Below are 16,874 nucleotides of genomic sequence, written 5' to 3' on the forward strand. Positions count from 1 at the left end.
TTTAGATTCTGAAGATCCAGGTCCACTTATACAACTCAGTAACTGTTGGTAAATGTTATTTCATAGGTGGAATGAAACATTGCACCCCACACAAGTACATGTCTATGAAAACTTGTTTGAGTGGCCTATAATAAAACACACATGAATGTTACCCTGTTTTAGCATGCTAAGGTGTAGGGATACAGTAATAACCCCCTTAACAATATTTCCCTGAGAAGAATAATATCCAAGACACGACAGACAAAGACCACAATGAAAGAAATTTGCGTTTAATAAACATTAGAGTATTTGCAGGGCCTTCCATCCATGTTCCTCCCTTACGAGAATAATTTCATTACAATACATTTCATTCAGTGGCACTGAAAAGCTAAGTGATTTGGGAACAGAAACAAAAACTACTACTACTGATTGGGCAAGGCATACATTAAAGTCCTCCAGCTCATTCATCACCTGATTTACTTAAAGTCACTTTTTTGTTGTTGCTGAAAACCTTTTTTTCCCCCCTTTAAGTGTACACATTTCTGTATTTATATGTGGGATATTGTTTTTCATCATGAAAAGTTACACATTTCTAGAGTGCATCTTTAAAGTGAAGGTGGTTTGGGTGAAGCTAAGTAACTGACATCAAAAAAGGCAGGTGAGGAGTTACTTTGTGTGCATCAGGGAAGGGGCTAAAAGACACAATCATGTAGATTGTCTAGCGCTTGTTGTAGTAGCTGGTTCTGAAGATCTTATTTGGTCGTAGAGCTTTGCTGCTTATTATCTGGAACTGATGGGCAGGATGTCACTTAGGCAAAGGGGTTTCCAAAGGGGTCTCCGAAGGGATCCGAGCTGCCAGTGGTCTGGGCAACAGGAGTGTTCTGTCGTAAAAATTGATACAAAGCAGTACGTTATCATCAATTGAGTGGAGTTTGATAGGATTCATTGTGATACGAGTCCGTTTCCATACCATTGCTAGGAGTGGTGCTCCAAAGGCATTAGGAGTTGCCGTGCCAAATGCATCATCAAATAGGCTCTGGTTGAGACCTGTTGCTGGAGCCAGGCCTGGGGATGGATTTGGGGCAAAGGCATCCAGGAGCCCTGGAACGGGGGCCGCTGCAGAAGACATGGGAGCAGCTTGCCGTGGGGCCGGTTTGGGTGAGTCTAAAGACAGGAAAAGAAATCAGGTGGATTAAAAATAAATACATTTCACAGATACAATACCAGTCAAAAGTTTAGACAATTCATGGGTTTCTATTTTTACAAATTATAGAATAATTGTGAAGATATCAAAACTATGAAATAACACATTTGGAATCATGTAGTAAATAAAAGTGAAGTGTTTTTTCAAAATATATTTTATATTTGAGATTCTTCTAAGTAGCCACCCTTTTCCTTGATGACAGCTTTGCACTCTCTCAACCAGCTTCATGAGGTAGTCATCTGGAATGCATTTCAATTGACAGGTGTGCCTTGTTAAGAGGTAATCTGTGGAATTTCTATCCTTCCTTCTTAACGCTTTTGAGCCAATCAATTGGTAGGGGTGGTAAACAGAAGATAGCCCTATTTGGTAAAAGACCAAGTCCATATTATGGCAAGAACAGATCAAATAAGAAAAGAGAAACGACAGTCAATCATCACTTGAAGACATGAAGGTCAGTCAATCCGGAAAATGTCAAGAACTTTTAAAATTTCTTCAAGTGCAGTCGCAAAAACCATCAAACGCAGGAAAGGAAGACTCAGTCACCTCTGCTGCAGAGGATAAGTTCATTATAGTTACCAGCCTCAGAAATTTCAGCCCAAATAATTGCTTCAGAATTCAAGTAACAGCCACATTTCAATATCAACTGTTCAGAGGAGACTGCGTTATTCAGGCCTTCATGGTCAAATTGCTGCAAAGAAACTACTAAAGGACACCAATAAGAAGACTTGCTTGGGCCAAGCAACACGAGCAATGGACATTAGACGTGGAAATCTGTCAGCAGCAATACACCATCCCATCTGGTTTGCGCTTAGTGGGACTATCATTTGTTTTAAACAGGACAATGACCCAAAACACCTCCAGGCTGTGTAAGGGCTATTTGAATAAGAAGAGTGATTGGTGCTGCATCAGATGACCTAGCCTCCCAAATTGGGTTGAGGTTGGGTGATTGTGATGAGTTGGACCACAGGGTGAAGGAAAAGCAGCCAGCAAGTGCTCAGCATGTGGGAACTCCTTCAAGACTGTTGGAAAAGCATTCCAGGTGAATCTGGTCGAGAGAATGCAAAGCTGTCAAGGCAAAGGGTGGCTACTTTGAAGAATCTTAAATATATTTCTTTAATACTTTTTGCTTACTACATGATTCCATGTGTTGTTTCCTAGTTTGTCTTCACTATTATTCTACAATGTAGAAAATAGTAAAAATAAAGAAAAAACCTTGAATGAGTAGGTGTCCAAACTTCTGACTGGTACTGTACATCAAAACGTCCTGTAGCCCAAGCCATAGACTTCACTGCTACCGTCCGGCAAACGGTACCAGACCATTTAAAACAAAATGCATCGTTGGAAATGGCTCTAAGCAAGCATTACACACTAAGGTCTACACCCGTTGTATTTGGCGCATTTGACAAGTACATTTTCATTTAACTTAGACTTGATATTTGCTGGGGCTAGATGATAAATCTATAGATTTGATAGGATTTTGAAATTCCAAATAACCGCCATTACCATTGGCAACCGCTGAAATCTGACTCTGAATTTCAAAGTCGTCGTGATCCGCAAACTCCTGGAGCATGCCCACTTTGCTGGAGAAGTACTGGGCAAATGCACCATCCCCATTAGTGCTGGGGGCGGATCCAGGAGCCTGCTCCCCCTTCCTGGCCGGGATGGCTGGAGGTTTAGCAATCTGGAAGTCCTTGAACATGTCCTTCCCAGTCTTCTTCTCCTTCTCCCCTCCCAGGGGGTCCAGAGCCGTGAAGGCACTGGGTTCTACCATAGCTGGGGCCTCCTTGACTGGGGGCCGGGGTGGGGGCCGGGGTGGACCTTGTGGCATACCCTGTGGAGGGCCTCCCATCATGGCATAAGGGCCGGGTTGGAAGGGGTTAGCCATGGGAGGCTGGCCCCAGCCAGGTGCAACCATGGGCCCTGCAGGAGCAGGCTGTCCCCAAGCCTGGGTGACCGGCTGGGCCCCATATGGGGATGGAGCCTGCTGGCCCCAGGGGGCCGGTGGTATGGGAAGGGCACCGAAGGCAGATGGCTGGGGGAAGGGGGTCTGGGGGTTGTGGAGTGTTACCCCTCCTGGCATGGTGAACATGGAAGGTCCTGGTGCTGGGACTCCCCACTGTGATGTGGCTGTCCCATGAATGGTGACTGAAGGGGGACCCAACTGCAATGCTCCTGGAGAACAGAGGAAGAACAGGGGAGAGAAGAGGGTGATGAGTTGACTTTCATTTAGGTTTGGGTACAGTAGGTAGACTGAGCAGAACTTCAAACGCCATCTAGATTGCCTCAAAAGCAGCATAGCTAAAGCATGATTTGCGCCAATGCCGATTTAAACTAGCAAATTGTTTTGCTTTAACACAACATGGGTTCTCACGATTTGGAGCCAATGACGCCACTAGTCTTACCCAGAGCTGCTATGGGAGAGGTGGTGGTCGGACTGTTGAAGAGGTCAGAGGCAGATGAGCAGTCAGGCTGACTGAGAGCAGCATATGGGTCGGTCCCAAACAGGTCATCGGCAGGAGGAGACTGGTGGTCAAACCGCAAATAAGGAAACCAAATTTACTACAGGGATATTGAACAATTGATTATGCATTGAGGGCCAGTTAACAAGGGAAAACTGTAGTGAGCACTGAATTAATGACAAGGTTTATATGGATGATAATGCATTTGAAAAACTATACTTCTACTGTACTCACATTATGATAATCTTTTAAAAAAACATTTCTAATAATACTTAAGACAAACACCAACACTTACCTCCACACCTCACTGAAGCATGAATGTTAAGACAAGGAACATATAAATAGATAGCAACAGGAGATAAACATAGCGGTTACAGTCAAGCAGAGAGGTTGTTAATCTCCAGGGACAAGCAGGTTAGAGAAGCCATGTGAGCAACACCACATGCAGTTACGTTAGAAACCCATACCAGTTCCAGTTGTATCCCCAGAGACAAAAACACCAACCCTAATATCCTTGTACCAAAACCATGTTGGGAAAGACAAAACACAGTGCAATGCTACCCGTTGGCCTGTAGGAATAGAATATGCCAGCATGGTATCTCAGTGCTGTGAAAGGGGGTTGTTGTTAGAAAACCAATTGTGGTTTGGGGAGGTGGTGTGCAGACAGACTCATTCTCAGACATGCAGCAACATCATAGGACCTCGATGGAGCTTCACCTTGGCACTCCTCCGACCTCGTCCAGCCTTAGTGCTCTGTGGAGGGGGGCTTATCACAACCGAACCATCCTTGCTAGGACCCACAGGGGCAGGGGGTTGTGGATCAAACATCACGCCATTACAAAGGAGTGGGCTTTTCCCAGAAATGTCAAGAAAGGGGTTCTGTGGTGAGTGCACAAGTCCCAAACCATTCTGGACAGGAACAGGGACCCTGCTCTCTTCTGTCATCACTCCCCCTAGTGGCCACTGGCCATTATTGAGAGCCAGGATCATGTTCTTATTGGACAACCCGCTCAACTGCTGACCGAAGTTGTCAGAGTCTTCGTTAAGACCAACACCGTTCCTGATTGGCCTACCCAAGAAGTGAACAGAGCTTTCTTGGTTGTGATTGGTGGAGGGGGCTGAGATCAGAGAACGGGGGGGTGCTGATTGGGCAAGGGGGTCATTGCCGAAAGGGTCAGTGTCTGGGGTTGGAAAGAAGCCAAACGTGGATGAGAAGGGGTTCTCTGTCTGGGGGGTGCCCCAAGGGTTTGGTGTACAGGAAGTGAAGGGATTTCCCTTTATACAGTTCTGATTGCTGTCAACCTCAGCAGACAGATCCAGCAATAGGATATCATTAGTCTCCTGGTTATCAAGGGAGGGAACGAGAGGGAGAGAGAAAAAAATAAAAATCTGTTGCGCTGAAAGAGAGAAGTAACTGTTAACACAGCTTAATGAATAACAAATGACATGAGAAGACGGTTTGATTGATAAAGCAACAGTGGTGACAGCTAAACAAACAATTAAACAGGATTCAGAAACTCAACTGTAGGAATGTGCTTTGTCAAGGCACCCGCCTTTGTGTCTAAGGGATTACAAGCATTATTTGGACTGCGTCGTCATTTAAGATGGAGCCAGGATTTGACCGTCGTAATCCATCAAAACTACCTCAAGTTAATAAACACACTTATTACAGACAGACCTTTACAGAGTTGAGTTTGAGAGCCCTGTGCGACATGAGATGGTGTGATTGGTTTAAGGGGTGAAGTTACAGTTAAGCTATGGTTTGGGGCAAAAGACTGGGATACATCCACAACGCAGAACAAAACATCTATGGCCAAGGGCAAGACTGAGCTAGCTAGCACCTGAGGAACTTTACCAGAACTTGAGTAGTCAAAGCCACCTGATTATACAATTGGGGGAAAAGATCCTTGTTAGGAATAGGAAAGGGTGCAAAACGCCTCTAATATTTAAAATACCAGCAAGGTCATTTGTTGTTGTCCGTTCTGTCCAAAAAGTTCACTTCAAAGATAAGCATGGCATATAACATAATTGCCAACCATTGGCCCCATCCATGTGTAAAGTCTTATGAGAATTTCCCCCAGCTCTAACACTTAGGCCTTTTCACATTATGAGTACATTCCCAGAAATAAATATTCCCATAATGGGTGCACATCCAGTGAACCCAACAGCAGGCTGACTTACTGTAGGAGAATGGATGTCTGGAGGGGTGGACATGTCGCCAAACAAATCCAGCTGTTGCACCTCCTAAACAAAAACATATCCATTTTTAAGCATCTTCAAATATATACTGGATGTATCATGAAGTGAGACTCAACACCACAGAACATCTACTAGTAGACACTTGTGCCTGGAGAATCCTCTTCTGCATCCACTTTGCACTCGATTACATGTACGATTCCAATGTCTTTAAAACACTTACTTTGGCAGTGCCAGCCTGGCCATCGATACTGAGCAAGGCATCGCCGCCATTCTGTAAATGAAAACACAGCAGTAGGAGGTCAAGTATGCAGTACGTTGCAGATGAAGCTTATAGTTTGCCTGTGTATGTTGGCTCTTACCTCAGCTACTGCATTATTACTCCCACCCTGAAAAGATAGAGGAGAAACATGGTGAATATTCCCATTGGAGGAATGTAATATGTTCTCCATTTACTTATTGAATGCGATGAGTCATCTCATTGGTATTGCAATGAAAGCAGTGTTGACTACAAACTTCAGTCACATGACCTCTGTCCAGTCATCAGCAGCACCCCCCCACCAATTTCTTTTTTTAAATTTTTATAAATACCTGGGTCATGTTCAGTAGGGAGACAAAAAAAATGGAAACAGGGCTGTACTACCAGTACATACAATACAAATTGTACTTTTCTGTTGAAAATATGTTTTTCTATGGTATGCCCTACTGAAAAACTCTGAACACAAACCCCACCCTAGTTATTTACCTTCTGTGAGGCCTCGGACTTCTTCTTCATGTTGAAGATGACCTGGAATAAATCCTTTAGGTCAATGACCAGGGGCTCTGCCTATATGGAGAGGAGTTGAATGGAAAAACAGTCAGACAATCAACTACTTGCAACAATCTGCGCGTGTCCCCGTGCATCTTACCTGCTGGCCAGTCTTTATGGCGAAGAACTGGTGCTGTCCCTCGGCCCCACACACGTAGCCGAAGGCCCTGTTATCCGTTACGTCTCTGGCAATGAATGAGATCTTATTCACCATGTGCTCGTGTTCTATCACCTGAGAGGGAGAGGAGAGAAAACTGTTTTTAAAATCAGTTTTCAATAACCTAATAATATAAACACTTGCATTTAGGCCAACATGGAATCTACTCGACTGAGATCATGTCCTGTGTTTACCTTGTGAAAATTTCTCTATTATAGGAATTGTAGTTGTAAAGGTTGGTAGGAAAAGTTGATACTCCCCAGCCACTGAGACATGATTTAGAAAGAGGAACAGAGGGATGAACTGTGGATTAGAAAGTCAAACAGTTGTCCTCACCCCTGTTTTCTCATCAATGATCTTGATGCCCGACATGGATATGTTGACCCAGATCCTTTGCTTGTGTTTGCCCTGGGACCGAGAAGCTATTGCCATGCCCTGCAAAAACCACACAACACAATGACATACTAACACACAGCCCACCCCCATATGCACACCCAGAGAGAAATTACCATAGAAAACAGACTAACAAAATTCACATTCAGTTTGCTCTTTACTAACGTGTACTGTAGCGTCTGCATCCTAATATCTGGTACCTTGAGTTTCATCATGGAGTCCTGGCTCATCTTGTCCCCTCGGGCCTCTGGGACATAGTCGATGCCGATCAGCTTGGCCTTGTACCGCACACCATCACCCTGGAACCTTGACAGCAGGTACTCATCAGTCTTCTCTGAAGCTGGGCGAAGGGAAGGAGAGAAAAGTGATTCATTGAATCGATTGTCACTTTGTCTGGTTGAGAATTCCATCTATAATTCATGACGTAGCCTCAACCATCACACCACAAGACGCATGGAAAGCAAGATGTAAAACTAGACCAAAGGTCAAGTCTGACAACTCAGACAGAGTATGTCCCGTCCCTTAACACCAAATCCCATGTGGGGAAAGAGGGAGAGGCCCCTTGCATATAGTACCTTTCTTCTTCTCTTTCTTAAAGGGGGTCTTGGCTGGTGCTGTGGAGGGTGTGGTGGGAGGGCTGGTTGTGGAGGCGGGGGTGCTGGAGGGGGCAGCCGGGACCACGGGTGCAACGCTCTCCACTTCAGTAGACATGGTGGGGATAGGGGCTAGCCTTACTGGAGTCAGGACAGGTAAACCAAATCAGACGGCAGCTCCTTGTTCAGGCCAGGGGGTCAACTCAGCAAAGAGGCTCAGCAGTAGCACATGCTCCGTTATGTGCCTGTAGGAGGGAGGGGGAGATGGAGTGAGAAATATAATGCAACTACACGCCGATGTTAAAGCAACTGTCCAGTGAAAGTCACTTTTTTAAAGTTAATATTCTGTTAACTCGTACCCAAACAATGTTGTTGACTCATATGGGTCAAAGCATAAAATGACAAATGTAATATCAGCAGTCTAATCGCATTCATATTTTTAATGACCGGCATATGGCCACACCATTCCGACACAGAAAAACTGCTTTAACATATTAAAGCGGCAATATTCACATTGAAGTGTCAGATCTGCCACTCATTGAAAGTGTGTCTAAGAAGTGGTAGATCTGTTCCATGTGCGCTATTTCTATGCTTCCCGTTCTAAAGTTTAATTTGAGTCTTAAACCAGCTTTAAATACTACATTTTCAGTTACGGAAAATATTTCAGTGGTTTAGATGGTACAATGATCCTCTACACAATACTTGCTTGTTTTGTCCCAAACCTAAAAAAGCTAACTAGAATTTAAACAACCGGGAAATGGCAGGGCGATTTCTGCATAGTACATCTTTAATTACAATTTTTTCAGAAAGAAAAGTATTTCACTCATTACTAATTATAGATCATATTTCATAGAAATCAGGAAACACTGGACAATTTAAGCTTTTGGAAAATTAAATTTCACATCACAACATTAACTTGTTTACAAAAACATTGTGATAAAAGAATGATAACAGAACAAAGACATTACAGCTCCAAACATTTTAAAGATTAACAGCTTCTGCTACCTGAAATTGTCCCCTTAAAGGTTGTGTGAGCATCGTAAAAAGTAATATCCCTATAATGATCCACAATGAGGAGCCATGACCCAGTACCTCGTTCTTACTAACCACACATCATTTTGACCCATATTGTAGCCTTGCTGTAACCCATTGATAGCCATGCATGTAGGGATGGGAGGTGATTAAACTCTGTGGGGTCTTTAATTAAGACAATGTGCGAGAAAGGAACACCTGGAGAACATCAGAAACAGCTGCACAACTAGTCAGGGACACACACACACTTCCTCTTTTGAACAGTATCCTGTCGGTCATGTGATTCACATAGGGCAGAGGCCCTGTCCAGTCCAACTCTAGGCTGTCAAAGATCTTAGGATGAGAGGCTGGGTGTTCAAATTAAAGCTGTTCCATGTAACCTACAGTGGCTTGAGAAAGTATTCAACCACCTTGGCATTTTTCCTATTTTGTTGCCTTACAACGTGGAATTAAAACAGATATTTGGGGGGGGTTTGTATCATTTGATTTACACAACATGCCTACCACTTTGAAGAAGCAAAATGTATTTTATGAAAAACAAGACAATACAGAAAACTATTCAGCAATTACAGCTGCAAGTCTCTTGGGGTATGTCTATAAGCTTGGCACATCTAGCCACTGGGGTTTTTGCCCATTCTTCAAGGCATAACTGCTCCAGCTCCTTCAAGTTGGATGGGTTCCGCTGGTGTACAGCTATCTTTAAGTCATACCAGATTCTCAATTGGATTGAGGTCTGGGATTTGACAAGGCCATTCCAAGACATTTAAACGTTTCCCCTTAAACCACTCGAATGTTGCTTTAGCAGTATACTGAGAGTCTGTCCTGCTGGAAGGTGAACCTCCATCCCAGTCTCAAATCTCTGGAAGACTGAAACAGGCTTCCCTCAAGAATTTCCCTGTATTAAGCGACGTCCATCATTCCTTCAATTCTAACCAGTTTCCTAGTCCCTGCCGATGAAAAACATCCCCACAGCATGATGCTGCCACCACACTTCACTGTGGGGATGGTATTCTCGGGGTGATGAGAGGTGTTGGGTTTGCACCAGACATAGCATTTTCCTTGATGGCCAAAAAGCTAAATTGTAGTCTCATCTGACCAGAGTACCTTCTTCCATATGTTTGTGGAGTCTCCCACATGCCTTTTGGCAAACACCAAACATGTTTGCTTATTTTTTTTATTTTAGCAATGGCTTTTTTTCTGGCCTCTTCTGTAAAGCCCAGCTCTGTGGAGTGTACGGCTTAAAGTGGTCCTATGGACAGATACGCCAATCTCCACTGTGGAGCTTTGCAGCTCCTTCAGGGTTCTCATTGGCCTCTGCCTCTGATTAATACCCTCCTTTTCTGGTCCATGAGTTTTGGTGGGTGGCCCTGTCTTGGCAGGTTTGTTGTGGTGCCATATTTTTTTTTAATAGTGCTCCGTGGGATGTTCAAAGTTTCGGATATTTTTTAATAACCCAACCCTGCGCTGTACTTCACAACTTTGTCCCTGACCTGTTTGGCGAGCTCCTTGCTCTTCAAAGGGGGTGAATACATATGCACGCACCACTTTTACATATATTTTTTTTATTTCACTTCAAACAACTTGGACTATTTTGTGTATATCCATTACATACAATCCTAATAAAAAGCCATTTAAATTACAGGTTGTAATGCAACAAATAGGAAAAACACCAAGGGGGATGAATACTTTTGCAATGCACTGTGCTTCAGGAAAATATGCTTGAGTATAATCCATTGTGATTGACATTGCTCCTCTTTCAGTAAAGTGAAGACAGTAAGAGGCAGAGCGAGCCATGGAACATCAAGACATATTAAAGGAACACTCAGCCATTCTGGTTTTAGAGAACGTAGTGACAGCTTCTTAGAAAGTCACACTCAGCTTGGGTCACCCTACCTGAGGCTAAAGGACAGCTGGGTACCACCACACTGTCCATCCGTGTGCAACTTGCTCCTCTGGTTATGGTAGGAGACAACATTTGCTATTAACAGCTATAGCCACAGTTCATTATGACTATCACAGCTGTAACTAGGCCCTTCATGACAAACAAAGACAGAAACCGAGCACAGACAGAGTAGCCTACAGCAAAAAAGAAAGTCAGTGGCCGACCAGTAAACTGCAAGAGGAGACTTGACTGCCAACAGACAGAGCTCTGGAACCATCAACACTCAGCTGGATTAGGGAACAAAATGGCTTCTTTCTGAGAGAGAGCAAGAGAAACACTACAACAGCACATTAAACTACCACTGGTTGATTTCAGCAGCTAAACGCTAAGCATTTATTTTCATATAACACATACCTTCAGGGGCACTTGCAGATGCTGCGTAGATCACCTCGCTACTGGAAATTAGCCTTGACTGACGATGGCAGAGGAGAGCAAAGGTTGGGAGTGAACAAAGGTTGAGCTATTAAATTAAGTTAATCTTACGCTACCTGGTTGGTGTTTAAAACCAGGCCATACGCTCCAGTACTCTCATAACACACAGCTAAGGACAACATGACAGTCGAGCGTGTAACCCACCCTCAGCAACTGTAGTCTAAAACTGTAAAAAAGGTGAGAAACAGACTACAGTGCAAAGGATTGACAATGTATAGTAATGTCCAAGAATGTGACTGAGGCAGGATCGAGGATATAGGCCTGCTAAACTCCATTTCTGCAAAATAGAGTAACTCAGGAATAATGAGACATACAAGGTCAAGAACCAATGTTGCCTCAATTTTTCAGCACTGAGCAAATTTCAGGTCTGCTGAGGTAACTTCCAGATATAACTTTTGCCAATTAGGCTACTGTGGCTATTTCGTCACAATGTAGGCCTACCAGAGTGGCCTACCATCAAAACAATGGAGAAAATGCATCCCATAACATTTTAACATGGAAATAGCTGTTCTATCATTCAGCCTACAGTAGAAGCCAACGTGTGGTGTTCAAGCCCGTCTCAAAATACAAAAATAAATAAAAAGCCCTTGACCAGACTTGCTTTTCAAAGATGTCAAGAAATGTACACGTTTTGTGCTCTTGTAGGAAGCAATCGCTCCCCTATTGCTGACTACAAATGAGCTATAACTGGGCGAATAACTCACCAACTAACAAAGGATATGAACAAAATGAGCACACATGGCTACATGCCAGCCTCGCTTGGATCTCAAAACAAGCATCATGGCAATGATCTATTTGCATTTAGGCTTTTTACAGCTCTTATTGGTTGAGCAAGGCACTTAAACCTAATTGCTCCTGTAAGTTGCTCTGGATAAGAGCGTTTGCTAAATGACTAAAATGTAAATGTTATGCCGCGCAGGTCTGTGTAGAGTACGGGCTGAGTTGTGCATGTCAGTGCAATAGTATCCTACGCCGATGTGTTCTGCCTACAACAAATTCTCTTGCATAGTTACATTGAAAGTGGCTGTTGATTTGATCACAATTGCCACAGTGAAGGGAAACGTTGATAGCGTTAACAGTGAAAACTCTAGAAAGTTAAGTGAAGTTCAGTCTTGTGCTTCTCTCCGTGGGCTGATGTTTCCTCTGCGCGGCAGTCTTGGGCTACTGCTCGCCCGCTTACTCGCGGAGCTTCGAGAAAACATTTCCAAGAACCTCATGTATGACACAGCTCCAGTTAAATTCCCGCCACTCCACATAGAGGCCTCTTGTAGTCCTCTCTCAGGGTCAGTCTGGGGGGGGGTTACTCATAAAAACAAACAGTCCATTTCCTGAAAACAAGTACAAAGCTGACAGTCCACAAGCTCTTGTAAAACCAGTGCACAGAGTAGTTAACATTAACTTGACAGGTAGAGTCCAGCTCTGCCTAATTCCCCTCTGATGACTGGTAAACACGTCAACATTAAAACTACAGTGGGAGACTGGAAGATGTTTAAACGATAGTCAAGGCAGCTCCTTTAGTACCCTTTTTCACACTACTGTGCCAACCTGAACCGCACTGGCTTGAATATTTGTCACTTTGTCCTGTTCAGCACTGTTCCAGCCACTACAGGGGATGCATAACCAGCCCAGTCCACATTTCTTTGTCTAGACTCAGTAGGGTGAAAAGCCTTAGATGAAATTATTGTATAATGACTGTCCTCAGTCACAGTTGTCCTCAAGCGATTGGATGAGTCCATATTGTATTAAGATAGGAAATAAGCTCTTGGGAACATTTAGTGCATTAGGCCTGTGTGTCAATATCACCTTTAACCATCTAAATCAGTGATATAATAAACACTTACAAACTTCCATTAGAGAAGTATGCAGCTCTTCTAAACCAAACTAATTTCAGCATGTGAAAGTCAGATGACATGCTTTGCAGAGCTACGGTGGCAAATGTTGAAGCATCTAATATCTTCTTGCAAATCAAGTTTATAAATCGCACGCACACTTGAAACCACAGCCAAATCTCACATTGCCAGCAATCATTTGTATTATATGGCTTGCATCACAAGAGCGACAGCACTAAGACAATAAAACGGTCATGTCTTCATTTCTGCTATGAGAGCAGATTTTTTTCCGTAGACCTTGAACACACCAAAGTGCATTCAAGGTCTACGAAAATTACCAGAATAGTTTTCCAGTCATCATATGATAGCTGGAGACAGGGTTTGATTACATCCCCCACTTTAAGACAAACGTAACCTTTGGGCCTATCGGTCACTGAGTGTAAATCTTCTCACACTTTACATGTGTGTTTACCGGGCCGCTATCACAGAGGAAACAATTATGTTCCTAATAGCCGATAAGTTATCAGATAACAAGCAGAAAGGGTTTCCTTTCCCAAACCAAATTACTGACTAGATAACCAATCAGATCCCAGTTAGCACCACATGACTGATTGGGTCATCTGTGGATCACAACACACCACAGTGTTTGTGTGTGTGTGTGTGTCAAGTCAAAAGGCCAAGTAATGGGCAAGAAGAGGGTTATTGGGATACTGTCAGCCAGGGTTGAAAGGCTGAACTACCTTTCGGGTGGTGGTTACGTTAGGCACATGATGCTAGCTGTTCAGTAACTACCATGGACTGACAGCCCCAGTGACTTTGCCCTAATAAAGAGGCTGTGTCAGCAACTTCAGAAAAAAGCTAATTAAAACAACTTCAATGTCAGCATGACTAACTAACCTGACAGTAACTGCAGGAAGAGACTGCCCCCCATCTAAGAACAGACAAAAACCATTGGCACCTCCTGAGCAAATACTCAATGCCACAGCTTTAGAAAGGTGAGAGAAGGACTAGCCAGCAGCATGGTTATTTGTAATTAGGCATTTTAAACCTGCCAGGGGTCCAACTTTCCAAACATTGGATGGTTAAGCTACATCAAGAACATCTACCATCTTTTGCATTCTTCGGGCATCTTCAACTAGCTAGGCTGAAGCCATACACACTAATACTTTTTTTTAAAGAAAATATTTACACTAAGTCAACAGAATGGCTGCAAAAACGGAGAGTGATGTCCCAATCCTGGGCGTTGCGTTGCTTCATTAGAAAGAAAAGTGAAGTTCTATTCGGCACATCTGGAGGAGATCAGGGCATGAATCAGACACTCAATAGGATGGTGAAATACCACAACTGCAGCCTAGACCCACTGTGGATACAGACAGTGGCCAAGGCTACAAAGACTACATTCCGACATCGCCAGACAACTGTCTACTAGCGATACTAACAAATGCTGGAAGTATATGACTAATTATCTATGGCATTTCATATACACGCAAATATCCAGCTTTGAAAAGAAGTATAAGGATAAATATGGTTGCGCAATGCAAAATAGACTATGATAACCCGTTTGGTAGGCCCATGAAGACGGCCTTGTTTAACAGATAAACATCTTAGGTCCCCAAAAACATGATTTTAACGTAGTTTAAATATAATATTCAACAAGTAGTCCTGAAAAAAAAGCGATCTGTTACTCAGCCGAAGTATATTTTCAGAAAGCTAAAATAGCGACCTCCCACAATTACCTAGCACTAAACCATTACCTTAGCGACGTGTGCATAGCGCGCACAGCTGGATCTAATGGAAAAATCATGGGGGCTCCTTGGATTTGTTTGATCCAGCATGTAAAATATAATTCCAAATGTATGACTTTCTATTTTAAAGTGAAGCATTCCGTGACAGCGAAACACAAATAGCCTTCCCTGCCTGTGAATGTGTGGATGCGAAAGAATCTGGATGTCACGTACCGTTAACAAGCGCTCCAGACAGAATTCTTCATATTCGAGGTTTGTCTTCCGGTGTTCTGAATGTTATTCGAACGCTATCTAAACCGGTAGACACGTCTCCTATCCTCTATGAAGGTTGAATCAAACACCGCTTTTTCAGAGACGTGTTGGAATCAGATGTTTTCCGCTAAGATGTGCCCCAGAACGCGCCGCTATGTGGTGAATTGGCGACTCCCCTACAGTGCACAGGGCTCCTTCTACCTCCCAATTTAACCCCTAGCACGCCAGAACGTCAGGAGGCACGTTGCGCCTGTATAGGCCGCACAACTACACCAATCAATGATGAGACCAATAGGACCGTTGAAATGTAACCATTATTTCATCCATCATAAGCTACAGTCCGACGGGTTTAGGGTCATGAAATATTGTGTGGATGAAGGGCAGTTGGGTGGCGGGCGGGTTGAATAAAGATAAAACAACACTTTAGAAAACCATAAATGTATCATACATGTATCATTCTTGTGTAATTTATATTGATAGTCTAAAATAATGAAATAAAACTAAATTTAGCCTTTCTGGCATTAGTGCATAAGCCTAAACTTTAGGGCCTTACTGTATGCGCGCCAAATATGCCGATCACCAAATGCTTTTGGGAATGGGGAGAAAAAGTTAATGTTGGAAGCAATAACGACAATGTCGGAGTTTAATTCGATAAGAGAAAAGCTGCAAAATAGAGAGTTACAAATAAAGAGAAGGGAGGGCCAGAAAAATAATGTTTGAGAAAGATTTGGTTCAAATGCACCTATGGCACTTCAACCGTAGTCTACTATGCAGATTAGTTAAATGGAAACTGAAATCTGGACACTGACTGTAAGTCTATAACCTCGAACATAGTCTTAATATTAAGTCCATCACAATTAAGGATTTCTTGCAGTAAATTGATACACCAAATGTAGGCAAAATGTTGACTCGGGAACAGGAGAGAAATTGGACTTATTTATTTCAGCATCTTGAGAGAATGCTAATGCAAAGTTAAGATGCCATCTGTAGAGGTGTTATCTTTATCAGCATCATTAGTTGATAGTAAATTAATACAACCACATAAAATATGTATCCAAGCCCAACTGAAATCTTATCAGAAACATGTTGGGTCGTTCTCACAGCTTTCTATGTCCTTACAACCGGTCAAACTGATGTCATTTGGACATTTTGCACAGAAAATCTTTCCCGTTTTTTTTTTGTTGTTAAACATCAGATTTTCTCCCCGGTCCCCAAATGTCTTTGCTCGGCGAAAGAAGCAGAGATGACAGAACAAACTTTACCTATTTGAACTCCACTGAAGCAAGGGTTTGTTTAGTATTCTAGGGAAATATATAATGACAGAAGAGAAGCTGCATGTATCTAATTATAGGCGAGTTGATTAACAAATAGCCTACCAAAATGTTGGAAATTTTAAGCAGAAACATATCAAAATCAGGTAAAAAATTATCCTTCACCCCCTGTCAAAAAATCGTTCTGCTGTCTGACTGAAGCCTACAGCGCATTTTCAATATTTGTCGGGCAGTTGCATGCATCACTATGCTCTTACAACTCACATAAAAAATACTTTCAACCTGGTATTGCCTTCTGCTTTATAACAATCTGTGGGCCATATTACTTAGCTATGGGATCTATGTAGCCTAATCCTATAAGAACATGATCCGATATTTCCTGATGTTCTTTGCAGATTAAAAAATAAATATTTTGCCCACTGCACTACCCCAGGTTTGTTTGACCCAGATTTAGTAGGCTTATAGTAGGCTAAAGACAAACATTTTAAATGCAATTTACAGTAAGTGAACATATTTCAGTAAGACATGCTGCTTAGAGTAACATTTGTCAAAACCTCCATCAGAGGAAAAAGAAGAGGACAA

General features: G+C 42.8%; 1 protein-coding gene across 5 annotated transcripts; it reads right to left on the reverse strand.

Annotated features, from left to right (window-relative positions):
* Positions 1–253: 253 nt before the first annotated feature.
* Positions 254–15,253, reverse strand: LOC100194848 (disabled homolog 2 (Drosophila)). 5 transcript variants are annotated; one of them, XM_014124416.2, is made up of 15 exons: positions 14,983–15,210; positions 11,118–11,175; positions 7,772–8,034; positions 7,397–7,536; positions 7,140–7,238; positions 6,747–6,878; positions 6,584–6,664; positions 6,201–6,227; positions 6,062–6,112; positions 5,824–5,886; positions 4,360–4,983; positions 3,586–3,706; positions 2,687–3,355; positions 950–1,143; positions 254–860 (listed from the first exon to the last, which is right to left on the reverse strand). In XM_014124416.2, the coding sequence occupies exons 3-15, from the start codon at positions 7,905–7,907 to the stop codon at positions 789–791; spliced, it is 2,409 nt and encodes an 802-aa protein (XP_013979891.2). In that variant the 5' UTR covers positions 7,908–8,034; positions 11,118–11,175; positions 14,983–15,210; the 3' UTR covers positions 254–788.
* Between the last annotated feature and the right edge of the window lie 1,621 nt (positions 15,254–16,874).

Source organism: Salmo salar, chromosome ssa01 (assembly GCF_905237065.1).
Source record: "Salmo salar chromosome ssa01, Ssal_v3.1, whole genome shotgun sequence".
Lineage (NCBI taxonomy): Eukaryota > Metazoa > Chordata > Actinopteri > Salmoniformes > Salmonidae > Salmo > Salmo salar.